This window comes from Daktulosphaira vitifoliae, unplaced genomic scaffold (genome assembly GCF_025091365.1).
Source record: "Daktulosphaira vitifoliae isolate Bord-2020 unplaced genomic scaffold, ASM2509136v1 Scaffold_1, whole genome shotgun sequence".
Taxonomy (NCBI): domain Eukaryota; kingdom Metazoa; phylum Arthropoda; class Insecta; order Hemiptera; family Phylloxeridae; genus Daktulosphaira; species Daktulosphaira vitifoliae.
Genome location: NW_026099572.1, coordinates 77,428,482 through 77,443,889, shown reverse-complemented (window position 1 = coordinate 77,443,889; position 15,408 = coordinate 77,428,482). Strand labels below are relative to the sequence as shown.

The window sequence follows — 15,408 nt, the reverse complement described above, 5'->3', positions numbered from 1 at the left end:
TAGTTATTTTTGGTGGACCGGTTGAACTCCAACTCTCTTCAAAAGATTCTTCAGATGAGAACTGTTGTGTAGAAGACATTACTGTTCGTTTTTTAATCCCACCACCAGGTGTCTTTTCAACCGTCTCCGATACAGTAGCCGAGGTTTCTTGAGACTGTTTACTTTTGGCTTTTTGTTCTAAATGTGAATTTGCAGTATCTTTTACAACCTGTAAATATATGCATAAATATTTAATAAAAACTCTACGACTCAATAATATTGTAGTTATTATGAAAATTCCATTGTTAATCATTTTTTTGACACTCTAATATTATATATCTTCTACTTAATCACTGTATAATGATTAGCGATCTCTAATTTTCATAAAAAAATTTAATTATTTTTTCCTAAATTATAAAGTAAAAAGTAAAATAAAATGAACTTAATGTTCAACTTATGTCAATAAATATCAAAGATATGTTAATACCAACAATACAGAGTAATAAATATATATATTTAAAGTTCTCAGAAAAATGATCAATGTATAAAATTTAAATTTTTTGTATAACACAAATCAAAGTTTTTAATACTTAATAATAATAATTTTTAATAATTGTTGTTTTTTATCAAAATATTTCTTACGTTCCATAGATATCCTCGAGATTTGTACAAATGTTAAGGCTTAACAGAACATAAGAAATCAGACATAATTAAAATTAAAAAAAAAAAAAATACTGGGAAAAATCAAATATTGCAAAAGTACAAAACTATTATTTTATTATTACTTATTTAGCAATACTTTTAACATTATACCAAATCATATACTTTTTTATATTTTCAAACAGTGATTTAATAACAATATTATTCCTGGTGATGTACAGAATATATATAAGAAAAAATTTTCTCTATCCCATCAAAATGAAAAAATCTTCACAGAGTAATTATTTTTATTATATGATGATATAACTAATTTTTTCAAGAACCAATGAACTTATATTTGTTTAAAAAAAATTTAATTTTTAACTAATAGCTTTTTAAAAGAAAAGATTTTCTGAGCCTATTTTTAATGATTGTATCTATGTGTTTGCACTACCTCTTTGCTACGTTCTGACACCTCGGATGTCTCTTCGGTTGCCGATACTGTCTGTTTGTCGGAAACAACTGGTTTCTTTTCAACTGTTTGTACTTCCATGTTTATATAATTACACTATACTTATTATTAATTAAATATACAAATATAAAGTTTAATTTAGACCTATACTTTTAATACAGAATTGTATGTATAAGTTAATCTTTTTTTTTATAAACACTGCGAGCAACAGGAGGAAGTGGTTTAACGACTTCTACTTCTTCCTCGTCGTCTTCTTCTTCTTCGTCGTCTTCGAAATCAATATCAATTTCTTCGTCTGATAATTCTTCTTCACCAGAATCGCTATAATCCCTAATAATATTTCAAAACAAATGTTAAACCAATAAACTTCAGTTTGGATTCGAAAGTCTTTAAGTTGCAAGATAAAAAATGTTTAATTACGAGATGAAAATATAAATTTACATTGATTTCAGGCGGGTGCTTTTGGCTAGCTAAGGGTTTATTTGGTTTTGTTCAAATAAACCCTTCAGGCCAAAATATAAAATAATTAACCTAAAAATTTCTCTAGTATTTTTAATGGATTATGAGATATTTGCTTAGCTATAATAATTTAAATATTTAGACACACCTTTGTCTTTAATAGAAAATATTAAATTTCAAAAACGTTTTATATCATAATATATGTTCGAGAAAAAAAATTAATTTGACACAATTTTTATAGAGTGTAACTATACCAAATAATTTAATATAGTTTTTTTTCAATATTTAAAAGTTCTAAATTAGAAATAACTCTAAATATTTACATCTTAAAATCAATCATTTTTGTTTTCGTTCATTAAAATTTGTCGATTTATTTAAATTTTTCATATAAAATAAAAAAAAAACCCAGCACAGGGGGGTCGCGGCATAGTTGGATCAAGTATAATGATATCTGACAGTGATTAAAATCACTATAAAAAAAAACGCTTCGATGCAAATCTTGTGTTTAATTTTAAAAAATTGGTGGATTATTCTAAAAGCTACATGATCTGCTAGTTCCTTATTAATATCCTGATTAAGATAAAGTATGTCAAATGAAAAAGGGAATATTAAAAAATATTATTTCTCATAAAAAAATTATGTTGATCCATACACTTTTTAATAAGTTATAGCACAATAAAGTTAAAAATGTAAAATACAAAATCGAAAATTTTTACACAAAAATAGCATTTGGTAGCCATTTTCACCGTGAAGATAAAATAAAGTCCGAAATTTTTTTTTACCATTATAAAATATATTACATTAGCTTTAATTTAAGATATATATAAAAGTGTCAGACTTTCCGGAACATTTTCAAAAGTCAAGTTGAAAAAACTAATTTTTTGTGAAAAAGTTGTCATTTTAAATCCCCCCTGTGGGCAGGTAAAAGGTCAGATATAAAAAAATATAAATAAAAAATATACCAAATGAAAGGTAATGATATCATGCATCTATACAAAAAAAAATTATATTGATTTGGTTCTTTTTAAAAAAGTTAAGGCAGTTTTAAGTAAAAAAAATTGAAAAAATGTCGAAAATAAGCGTTTTTTAAATTCGTAATTTTTTTGGAGGTTTCTCCCATTTACGGGGAACGCGGGAATTTTTTTCAATTTTTGAGGGTAATGTCTTCGACTAAATACGATTTGTGATCTTTTGACGTATCATTGAAAGAAATCGGTTCGGTGAGAGCTGAGAAAGTGGTAACACACAAAAAAAAAAATAAAAAAATAAACACATTTTAGGAAAACCAATACCTCCTCAGCTTCGCATGGAAGCTAAAAAAAATTAAATATTTAAAATAATATACTTTGGTTTACAAAAAAAATTAGTATATATTAGTAAAGCTCAAAAATTTTAATGAATTTTAATATAAACGGTTAACTAAAAATCAAATCTAAATAGCAGTTTATGATAACAACACAGAAGCAAAATATATTATAGTTAAATTATGTGCAATGATTTGTGCTTTGGTATATACCATAATTTCATTTTTCAAGTACCAAAGTAACAAAATCTATAACATAAAATTTGAGTTTATATACTAAGTTTTCCTAGACTAAATAATTATTGTATAATCACTATAATTTTTATTCTATCAGATATTTTACTAGTTCAACATTTAGTATAACACTGAAAGGACAATGATTTAATTTCAACTTTCATATAAGTAAATTTATCCCATTGTACTAAAAATGTGCTACCTAGAGCCTTTGCTTCTTTGCACCTCTTTAAATACGCTACTCCTAGAATGTCTAATATTTTAAAATATATGGGAAGTTTAATAAATTAATTGAATTTAAAAAACTAATTGCCTATTAATATTTGGTGTCGTTGTTCCAATTAAATCAAAAATTTAATTCTTTTTTCATAATACAGCTGTATTGTAATATTACCCTTGGAAAGAAAATCATGATTTCAAGATAATAAAATCAAAATTATTTATGCATTAAATACATACACATATCTTAAAATTTTCGTTCAAGTTATTTATGTAATCTTGAGTTTACATTAAAATAGATTGAAAAATCAAATGTATTTAAGCAAGAAAAATAAAATTAACTACTGCAAAGTTGATTAAATTAGTTACTCTAGGCTTTATCAAAACATTGTGTAGTGTTAAAATGTGTAAATAAAATAAACTACAAAACATTTAAATAGTGCTGAAATATTTTCATATTTTTTAACAGCATATTACATTACATAAAAGTTTAGTACTTTCAACAATATTAATGTATTGAAATAATAAAATATGTAAAATTAATAACTATTCTAAATGAGTCCTTCACGTAATTTTATTCGTTTAATCAATTCCTCAACAACTTACAATTGTTGCTCTTGTATAGTTTCTTGGTGCCCATTTGTTTGTTCACTAAAAAGGAAGTTGTCTATATTGTCAGTCTTTGAAACACCACTTTTTGAACTACTCGTAGTCTCAAACAATAATTCTTCATTGTTGGAAAGTTTTGATTTACTATCACCTTTTTCTATCACAACAAATTCATTATTTTTATCTGAATCCGTGCCATTAACGTGGGATAAAATAGAATCTTTTTCACCTTTTTTGGATTCTTCCACTTTTTTAGGTTCTTCTACTTTCTTGACCTCCTCGACTTTTTTAGGTTCTTCTACTTTCTTGACCTCCTCAACTTTTTTAAGTTCTTCTGCTTTTTTAGGTTCCTCTACTTTTTTAGGTTCTTCTACTTTCTTGGCCTCTTCTATTTTTTTTGGTTCTTCTAATTTCTTGACCTCTTCTACTTTTTTAGGTTCCTCTACTTTCTTAGATTCCTCATTTTTTTTTGATTCTTCTACTTTTTTTGGTTCGAATTTTCTAGTATCCTCAATATTTTTAAGTTCATCTATTTGTTTAGGTTCAACTACTTTTTTAGGTTCTTCTACTTTTTTAGGTTCTTCTACTTTTTTAGGTTCTTCTACTTTCTTAGGTTCTTCTACTTTCTTAGGTTCTTCTACTTTCTTAGATTCTTCTACATTCTTATGACTTTCTTTGTCCTCACATTTAGGAACTACAAAAGGATTTTCTTTTTTGGTAGATTCATTTTCTTTAACATCATTATTAGAGTTTGAAGTAAGGCGCTCATTTCCTTTATTTTCTGCGATATTTGCTACCTTAGTTGTACCCTTTTCATTAGAAACAAAGTCATTTATTTCAATGACCTTACTTTTATCATCATCAAGCTTTAAATTTTCATTTTCTCTGGTAATGAAATCATTAGTACCTTTTGAATTTTCAGGAACTTTAATGTCTTCATATCTAGGAGGTTTCGTTTTTTCATCGGGATTGAATGTAATATCATCATTAGCGATTTGTTCAAAATCTTCTGTTAATTTAATATCATATTCATCATCATCATCATCTTCTTCTTCTGCATCAATTTCTTCAATATCTTCATCTTCATCACTTACATACTCTTCGTCTTTCAGATTATCAATGTCATTTAATTCATTTTTCATTTGAGGAGGCACATCCTGGATAGATTCTTGATTTGAATCCTGTAAAAAAATTACCAAAAACAAAAGGATTAATTTTTAAAACAAAATAGTTCCTTAATTTAAATTAATAATTTTTTTCTGTTTTCTAAAAAAAAATAAACGACGATTTTAAAAAAGTTGAAATAAATATTGATTACTTTCCATTTCTAAAATATACATTAATATTTCGTGATGAGTAAACTTAATATGATTATGAGTTAATATAATATGTTCAAATACGGTCTCTCTTTAAAATTTATTAAAAATATTCACATGTATGTAGGTATAACATTGAACATTGTTAAAAATTTTAATTTGTAAATCACTATTTATTTTATAAAAAAATCCAATAGGTAATTCAAATTTGAATTTATTAATTAAACTAATATTTAAATGTCTACCGAGTCAGAGGATGTCTTATGGCTAAAGTTTTTTAGTGGAAAAAATTTTATTAGAGAAGTCTTTAAGCAACACATCACCAATGATATCAATTTTTTAAATACTGATCTATTTCAATAGATTAACAAAATTTGTACCTATAAAACAGAAATATTAAGTTTATATTATTTAAAAAATATTTGAGTTCTTTAATGAAAAAAAACACTGACAAAAATAAACAACATCGGACTTATGCTTTAAGTTCTTATACATTTTATAAATATTTATAAAATGTACAAATTAGGTTCATAAATATTCATTTTAAAAAGTAGATATTAAAAAATGTGGGTGTCATACGAATACATGACTTTCATAAACTAGGTAGCAAAATAGTGTTAAAAATATTGAGTCCGTATATGAATAAAAATTAACTAATTTCGATTTGCATATCATTCGTGTATTAAATGAAATAGTATTAGTCACTTATTAGGTGTGTTTAGTTCGAAATCCAAGGTTAAATCGAAATACGTGGGATATTTTAACTCAAATGAAAAACGAGTAGGTAGTCTGTTTAAAAATAGCGACGCATAAATTTCTCCGATTAAAATCAGTACTCTAAACCATATCGAAACCCTAAAATGCACTAAAATTGAAATTAAATCTAATTGAAACTTAAAATTGATATACATTTTAAAAAATGGAATTTATTTATATTCAAATATTTTAATCATACAAAATATTTTAGGGTTTTATTTATTAGATAACTAGATAGTTAAGGAAAATAAATGTGGAAAACGTAATGCATACATACGTTATTTAAATATATAAAATTAGTAAGATAGTGGAAAACAAGTCCTATTCAAGTTTGTAAATTTATATTCATATTACGTTAAATCTTTAACAAAAAGATTAGAACTAATGTGTCATCTTTAGTTTATTATTTGATGAGTTGAACACCTCGGAAACACGGTTTATGAATAATAGAATGGAAATCAAAATGACAAAAATGCACTCTTTACTTAGAATCTAATCAACATTAAAAACGGTTTAAACTAAAAAACAATGAGTCATGCATGACGTGTATTCAAGAGCACGTCTGCCGGCGAACGAATATTTTTTGTAAGTAAATAAAATGTTTAAAAACATAAATCTTTATTGTAATAAATGTAATTTACAATGTTATATATTTGTATAGAGTCGCATTAAAACCGATCAGTACTAATACAGTTAAAATATTTGAACTTAAAATGTAAAATGTATATAATTGAAACACGAATTCATCCTATACAAATGCAACATAACGTGTGTTTTCTATTCATTTCAACCAATTATGTTGTACAAAAAATTTGATAAAATACTTTAATTAATTTTATTAAATTAGAAAATATTAAAAGAATAAATGAAAATCAAAAATTAATTTTACAAATGTTGTTTTTCTACAAATAACAACATATCAATACTGAAAAATGAAAATATTAAGATTAGATAGAGAGTGCATTTTACAATATAAAATAATAATGAAACACTTAAAAAATATAACTTCAACAGTTCTATTTTAATAATAACAACGGAACTAATCAACGGATTTACGATAAAACGTTTAAAGTCTTCAGTAATGTTATAATTTAAAAATGCAATTTAATTACTGAAGATGTTTTTTTTTTTTACTTAAAATAATAACGTTTAAGTTAATTACTTCTGTTTTGCTCCGAACAAAACAGTTATTCAATGAACGATTCACAATAATACCATAATGATAAATTAAGAACTATAAATAAACTTATTGCATAACTTATGCATTGACTCATATTATTATAATTCACAAACAATCTACGTTCTAAGATTACTCGACTAAAAAAATAATACAAATTTTAGTAGTGAAAATTTTTTTTTTTTAGACTTCTTGAAGTAATAAAATTGGACGTCCCAAACATGTTCAAACTGCACTTATGTTACTGTCAAAACTACTCGAATTTGTTTTTGTATAGTATATCTAGTCCTTTACATTCATGATCATCGATCAATATCGATTTTTGTATAAGCTTTTAAATTGTTTTTACAGCCCTGAAATTTTTAACCCACTCGACAAGCAAAGTGATCAATATTTTTTATAAGAAAATTAATCTATCACTTATTGCTTAGAATTATGTGTATTAGAATAATAGAGAAATAAAAATAAAAGTTGGTATAATAAGTGCATAGTTTTTTAATTAAGATTCTAAATGTTTTTATAATGTTAAGTACGAACAAAATAATCTACAGTTAAATAATACCAGTAAAAAAAAAAAAAATTAAATGAAGTATAATTTTTTCAATTTAAATATTTGACAATATTTTTTTATGGAACAGCTATTTACAGTCTTACAATGACCAAAAAGTTCATTTATAAGATTCGACACAGAAACAAGAAACTACTGATATGATTTTCATGGAAAAAACCTCAACAATTGAATAAGAAGTTAATAATAATGAATTCTAAAAATGTACATCGTAATAACGTCAATAAACAGTCCTACACTATAACAATAAATATATAAATTCGTTGTTTATACAACTTAGAACCATCGTAGCTCTGTAAAAATAATATTAAAAATAGATAACATTTTTTTCTTTAAAAAAGTAATAAGTTAAAATAAGTTATACTTAGTTTTTTAAGAGTTATGACAAGTTAAGGATAGCGCTTCATACGAAATGTATTGTCGCTCCCCAAAAATGGAATCCTTATTGTCACGCGCCTTTTATAATATCGGCCGTAAGTCATCAACAGAAAGTCTACAAAAAAATTTCGCCACCAAAATTTATCTTATTTTTTAAATTAATGAACAAAAAGGTGTCATAGCTGTGTAGTCCTTTAAACAAATTTGTTTTTTTGTTTTAAATTTTTTTTCTCTATGAAAAAAAATTGAAAACTTGAGGTAAAATTTTTTCTATATGTAGGTACTAAGTTTTTTTTTTTACTAAATGCAATCAATGTATTGATTGTAATGTATTGTGGATTGATTACGTGATTTTTGGAAAAACTACATTTTGCTCAATATAACCACCATCAGTTTTGATTATTAGGGTATTATGTTTAGCATAGGCGGAAACTACCAGGCCAAGGGGCACAGGCTAATTTTTGAAATCTTTATTTTTAAAAAAGTTAACATTGTTAAAATAATATTAATAAATAAAAAATGAATTACTCATTGTGTACATAACCTTCTTCGCTGCCATACAACAAATCAATAAATAACTCCATCATAATTGCCCCCGTAAAATTTTGATATAATATAAGTCAGAGCATAGCTAGACGGGTAGAGGTCAAAATCACCTAAGGTGAAATATTTACGTTACAAAGATACAGTTATACTTCAATTAGGTTAAATTGTAAAGTATTACATTTCCCACCTACAAGAGTAGTAAGAAAAAAATCGGAAACTATTGATAATTTCCCAAAAACCCAAAAAATAGTTTATAAAACGTTATTTATAATTTTAAATGTTTTTAGAGAGGCTAATTTTACTTTTGGTAAGGCATAACACTCAAAATCTATAATTTCTACTCGTGAAAATATTATAAGCACACTGTAATGGGTTGTTGTTAATAAGTAGTTACATAAATAATGTCACCTTACGCCTACTAGTGACCGTTAAGTTCGTGTCCTATATCAGTAACAAGTGAATGCATGAGACGTTCCTATAAATAAGTGTCCGACTGAGCTAATAAGGTAAAGTAAAATATTTCGTTTAATTTTAAAATAATAAAACTTGAGATAAATTTTATTTTAAAAAACACAAATCTTTTTAAAACGTTGAAAACTCACAATTCATTTACGTGATTTCCTAGAGTTTTATTATGATCATTATTATAAAAAGATTAATTTTAAACGCACACTGTAATTATATGAAATCAAAAAATCATCTCAAAAGAGTACAATATACGGTAAAGTCATTGCGTTCAGACATCCTCTACGCCTCTTCTCCCAATGAACTATCATTTCCCGTCGCCCACCAGTCTGTACGCCAAACACATGGTTGTCGCCTCACGCGGCTTCTTAAATACTATTTATGTGCGCCGGAGCCGGTGCCAAAGCTATGCAGCTCGTAATACACTCACGCGCACACACAAATAGCCAAGTCCCGAACATATTGTACGCTAAAAACTTAATGAAAATATAAAAAAACCAACTTACCTGTCCGAAGAAAAAGTTCCACACGAGCAGCAGGTACCGTTTCAGAGCGTCGAACATGATTATCGTGTCGACCTTCTTTTATGTCATGAACAGCTTAACGTATATGCGGTGATAATAACACGCTTGGGGTTGACCGACAAAACAATGCGCCCAAAAAAAAACAATAACAGTCTCAATTCAAGAAAAAACGCGAGCAGAAACGTCCGGACGAACTGGACGCTCAGCAATAATATGTCGACCGGACGGATATCGTCAGAACAACGGCAATAAAATCAAATATTAATAACTAAGTGGGATCCGATTGTATTTCCCGACAAACGCACTGACTGACGACTAGGACGCACTAGACGGACGGAACGCAAATGCACCGCACGATGGATCGTTTGAGTTGTAAGTGTGAGCATTACGTGGATGTGGAGGAGCAGAGGGAGACAAGAGAACGGACTTGGATGACGTCACTCTGCTGCGGAAACCTAATAATAATTTGTAACGCCGCTCGTGCAGCAGACAAGAGTAATTTTTTGTCACTATTGTCGTTGCATAAATTGCCATCCGCAGTACGGTCAATCAACAGTCGATGTCTGTCTATTTCATAATAATTATAGTCTAAAAAATTTCGTTGCCTTTGTTTGCCGACCTCGTTAAAAAAATTTTCGAGGCGAGATAGTTTTAAACGGGTGTTAGCAGTATAAAAGATTTTTAGTTGCAGCGACCTTGAAAATCATTCGATTAATGCAATAACTAAGGTTAAAAACTATACTCTGATGTATCATTGAAAATGTCTGTTGTTTAGTGAGTGGACAATGAATTGGTTAAAAAATAAATATAATTGTAACTTAGTCAGTAAATGTGTCAATCGTATAATTCAATAATTAAAATAAGACAATTGATTAAACATCGACTTGTTACTTAGATATTTGAGTAATTTCATTTTCTTTAAATTTATGATTGATTATTTATTTGATAAATTATTTGATAATCCGTAATACGAGATGTGCACACTTGAAAATTTCATTGTTTTTTCATTTTACAATTGGGAAATATTAAATTAACTAATAAACGCATTATGATAGAAGATACACCCTAATTTTAAATTTAATTTGAATTTAAAAAGTTTTCACATTTCTCTTAACAAAAATTAATGGCTATAAGTAGGATATGTTTAACTTATATATGTTATTTTTTTTTAAACAATACATACAATAGTCTCTCTTTTATTATTTTAAGAAAACCGAATACGATTCACAGGAATTCAAGTATCAAAACATTTCGACCAAAATATTTGCTTTGTCTAAAACGATGGAAATTTAAAATTCAACAAAAATCTTATGAATAGTAAGCGATCAATTTTTTAGAATTGATCGAGTATTGATGTTATTATAACCCAAAATTGTAAGACGTTGTTACATAATACGAAAAAATATTAATTTACATAAAATATATGGTTTATGTGTTTCAATTTTCTTTTCGAATGCGTACATAGTGATATAAACTAGTTTTTTGTTTGGTAATCACGGAAAAAATTATTTAAAAAAGTATTATTTCGTTTTATTTTAGTTTACTATAGCTGCTAATAAATAATGTAAAAGCCATAAAGAGATTATTACTAAATTTTTAAGTTTTTATTTTATTTTACGAAAAAAAATTTAAGGATAAATATTAATGCTATTATTATATTATTTCACATGAGAAATACACATAAACCAGCTTAAGATAATTTAATGCCTAACATTGCTGCATTGTATAAATACTGCATTTTAAACAGTCATCGTTCCAAATGTTTTATTTGTTTACTAGTTACATATGATTCTCGACAGTTTTTACATTAAGTGGCAATATGATTTTTTAAAATTATTATGAACGACACGATAAAAATATTTATGATGTTACACGTTGTACAATATATTAGATATAAATTAAATGTAACAATAATTATTTAAAAGTAAGACGCATTTCCCAGACAATTGCGATTTGCCAAAAAAGTTTACAGTACAATAGTCGCACTAAATGTTATAAATATTTCAAAGGCAAAAACTTTTTGTGTACAATTTATATTAGAAATTTCCAAGACTAATGTGTCACGTATTTAAAAAAAGTTATTTTAGCGAGTTGGCACGAATACATACCAGAATTTTTCTTAAACTTATATCACTAATTATAATTCTTATCTTTAAAATAATTAATTGCAATTTAAGGGCATTTTCTTTTAAGCTGATAAATAAAAAAAGTGTTCGAACATTGTACAATTACAATATCACGAAAATTGTCAGGATTCAATTACTGTTATTCATGTTAATAAACCAATATGGAAAGCCTGTGACATTTTAAATTGTAATTTAAATTAAAAAAACATATGAGTTATTGGCGTTGTTCCAAAACAGATAAAATCGCTTATCTTAAAACATGTGTCTTTTTTTTCTCGTATTTATAATTTTAATTAAATCAAAATCTACATACATATACTTGTTTAATCATACTTAGCTTATTGAATTGTAAATAAAGTAATATATCTTTAGTTACAAACACTGTAAAAATCTGTTAAATTTTCTAAAAGTCAAAATGTGTTTTTCTTGTTAAGTTTAATTTTAGATAACAATTGTCAAGAAGACTTTAAAATTAATAAAAAAAAAAGGTAAAAAAAACCACGTATCTAATTTATATCCCATATGTGAAATTATAGCCGATATTGTTTATTAACGTCAATTATGGCAGATTAAAAAAAAGTATGGAAACCCTTAAAGGTTCAATTCATGTAGAAGTTTTTTAATAATAGCAACAAATGAGGATTTGGCACTTGAAGAACATTTTATTTTAAAATATTGAAAAATTTCATCATCGTTAAAATCGTTAAATAAATTTGAAAATGCTTTAGTCTGTAACACGGGTATAGTTATAAAGGGGGTGGAAACTATTTCATTATGAATTTTTTTTTAACATATAATCTAATTGTATTTAAAATAACAGTGTGGGCATTTATGTATTAACCTCACCCATAAATAATCCAACATATAATCCGCCTGTAGTATATGTATTATTTAATCAAAAATAAGTTACTTAAACTATTGCAAATAATTTGCACTAAATAAACATAATTATTAACAGTAAAAAAGATATTGCAAGTGGTATTACACTTAAAACCGTCATTATTTATAATAACTGAATCCATTAATTAGATCAACAACACGTGTACGAAAAAAGAAAAATATATTTTAAAATGTTGAATATATATTAAATTTTGCAAAATAATTAGAAAGCTTGTAAAGTTTTTAATGTGTGAAAATTTGTTATCATATTATATTGAATTTACAAACGCTAAATATAAAAAAAACAATCGTATTGTTAAGTAATGGATTTTCTATTTTAAGCACCAATCTCCAGGAAAGTTTAGTTATTGGCAACTTACACAAATTAGAGTCTCTCAAAAAATATTTACTCATGCCAGACATTCCATGAAACATATGGACCTATAGAAATAAATAATTTATACTCGCCGAAAAAAAATTCCATGAAATAATAACATCATTTATAGGATAATGACTCTCATTTATGATCATTATGACATTGAGTTAAATTAAATGTTTTATTTTATTTTCTAGAAACCTCATTATGTTCATAAAAAATTAAAATTAGACATGAAATTTTGAAATTCTCAGTTTTCAACTAATTCTTTAAAGAACGCCATGAACATTTATATTAACAAATAGAGAGTATTAAATAGACAACTTGTTTCTTTTCTACCATTTTTTGTTAATATCGATAGAATTTTGTATTTAATTTTTAATTCATTAGATATAAAAGTTTGTTCAAATTAAAAGACAGAATTTTATTCAACAGCTGCTTATTAAAAAAAAAAAAATGAATCCAACTAATAAATAAGGTTAATTTAATGAATCAAATAAAATATTTCAAAAAACTTTATTTATTCTATAATATCTAAGTATAATATTATGTAAAATATAATTTTTTAGTATTTATCACAATAATAACCATATAAAAATTACAATATCAATATTAAAATCTTGTAATAATAAAACATCATCTATATTTTTAAGTATAATATTGCAGACCACGTTAAACTTTTCATAATTTGCTCAAATAATATAAATTAAATTCTTGTTAAATTTAATACAAAAAAAAATATATCTTTATAGAAAATTTTGTTGGACAAATTATATCCATTTTTATCATTGCACAAAATTTATACTATTATAGCTAACAAAACTTAAAGAAACCTAATAGGAATTTATAACTATGCTGTATTTTTATAAGTATGGGCAGTAAACGATAAAAAAAACATTATTAAATATTAATGATATTAATGAAAAAAACAAATATACCTAGCAAGAAATTAAATATTTTGCTCAATACTTAAATAGCATCTAAATAAATAAATTTATTATAACAAAGTATTAGTTTATAAAGAATTTTTAAAAGTTATCTACTTACCAGATTAATTAAATTGTAGTCGCCAAGTATGTGCGCTATGAGAGTGCGACAATAACTTGTTTCGAATAATTCTAGACACTTAGTGACCAGCAAAAATGTGTGTGAAAATAGTACTGAATTTCTATTTAGATATCTTTTGAGGGAGGGACATACAATAAACGGGATTTATGCCAAAAATAAGTTGACCCGTTAAGAGCTTTATTTTGGTCACATATACTACCCATTATTGTTCTAGAATATTACGAATAATTCCATTAATAATGTGCTTACTCAATACTAACTCACCAGATATATGATGAAAACAACAATTATACTTTGGTGACTAAAAATATTTAAACACAATTTAGTGATAAAAAATGTTGGCACATTAAGTTCATTTATGATTTATTCAAACAGAAAAAAATAAATTGTCAAATAAATTTTCCGGAGAAAATTCCAAAAATATTTTTGTATCGTTCTAAATAATCGAGAAAAATATCATCAGTACAATTTTGATCGTGAAAATTATTATAAGTAGTTGTTTAAAATAGAGTTTTTTTTCATTCTTGACTAAACTTTTAAAAAATAATACAGTATTTATCACAATATTACAGCATCATGTATTTCTCATAAACCTAAATTTATTAAGAATATTTACATCATAAGATATTTTTAATATAAATATTTGTTTATTTATTCAAAAACAAATAATTCAATGACTTTTCTAATCTTATCTTACAACTGGATTAATTTAAGCCATGTTGTTACGTGGAAAAATTTTAGTGGAATAAAAAAAAATTTAAGTCTGTTTTTTAACAATACAATACAATTATCAATAATAGCTCATTATTTGAATATGAAAAACGTTGCAATAATCAAGGCTTGAAACACAATTATTTATTTTGTTTTTACGTTATGACAGTTAAAACTTTAACAGTATTATTACGTTTTAAATAATTAAAATGTTTTGGATTTATAATGTTTTGCATTTTGCTCTATTTAAACAGTATCAATTTGTTGTTTTACGTTTTTTGTATTCAAACGTTATTAATAATTTTTTTACCTTATAATAAATTAACCAGTCATTACTCACATGTGAGATAAAACCTCACTTAGTTTTCATGTTGAGAAACACAGATTTGCTCGTAGTTTTATCTTCCCAAGATTCATTATACCTTAAAGTTATAATGAATCATCAATATATTTTTGTTTCTGTTCAGTTTTGTTTTATTTAGCTTTTAACTTTGATGTTTTAATTTTTGTTTTATTTCATTCGATGTTATGTATTACTCGTCGTTATTATATATTTTTACTTAATTGTTCAAGTTTTTTTAGTTTTACGATTCCAATCGATTTT

At 25.5% G+C, this 15,408-nt stretch overlaps 1 protein-coding gene across 7 annotated transcripts; it reads right to left on the bottom strand.

The window, feature by feature from the left end:
* Positions 1 to 1,067: 1,067 nt before the first annotated feature.
* Positions 1,068 to 10,015, bottom strand: LOC126895918 (probable serine/threonine-protein kinase kinX). Of its 7 annotated transcripts, XM_050668250.1 has the most exons (5): positions 9,627 to 10,015; positions 4,226 to 5,095; positions 4,144 to 4,189; positions 3,912 to 4,071; positions 1,068 to 1,420 (listed from the first exon to the last, which is right to left on the bottom strand). In XM_050668250.1, exons 1-5 carry the CDS (start codon positions 9,681 to 9,683, stop codon positions 1,267 to 1,269), a joined length of 1,287 nt encoding a protein of 428 aa, XP_050524207.1. In that variant the 5' UTR covers positions 9,684 to 10,015; the 3' UTR covers positions 1,068 to 1,266. The 7 variants fall into 7 exon arrangements, with proteins under 7 accessions (XP_050524207.1, XP_050524205.1, XP_050524204.1 ...); XM_050668248.1 differs by having other exon boundaries at positions 4,144 to 5,095; positions 9,627 to 10,013; XM_050668247.1 differs by having other exon boundaries at positions 3,912 to 4,189; positions 9,627 to 10,012.
* Between the last annotated feature and the right edge of the window lie 5,393 nt (positions 10,016 to 15,408).

Excerpts from the sequence above, each read along its gene's own strand:
- LOC126895918 (XM_050668246.1), bottom strand. The coding sequence starts at position 9,683 with ATGTTCGACGCTCTGAAACGGTACCTGCTGCTCGTGTGGAACTTTTTC. Across the intron at positions 5,096-9,626 it reads GGAACTTTTTCTTCGGACAG|GATTCAAATCAAGAATCTAT; the intron begins GTAAGTTGGTTT and ends ATTTTTTTACAG. Across the intron at positions 1,421-3,911 it reads ACTATACAAGAGCAACAATT|GGATTATAGCGATTCTGGTG; the intron begins GTAAGTTGTTGA and ends AAATATTATTAG.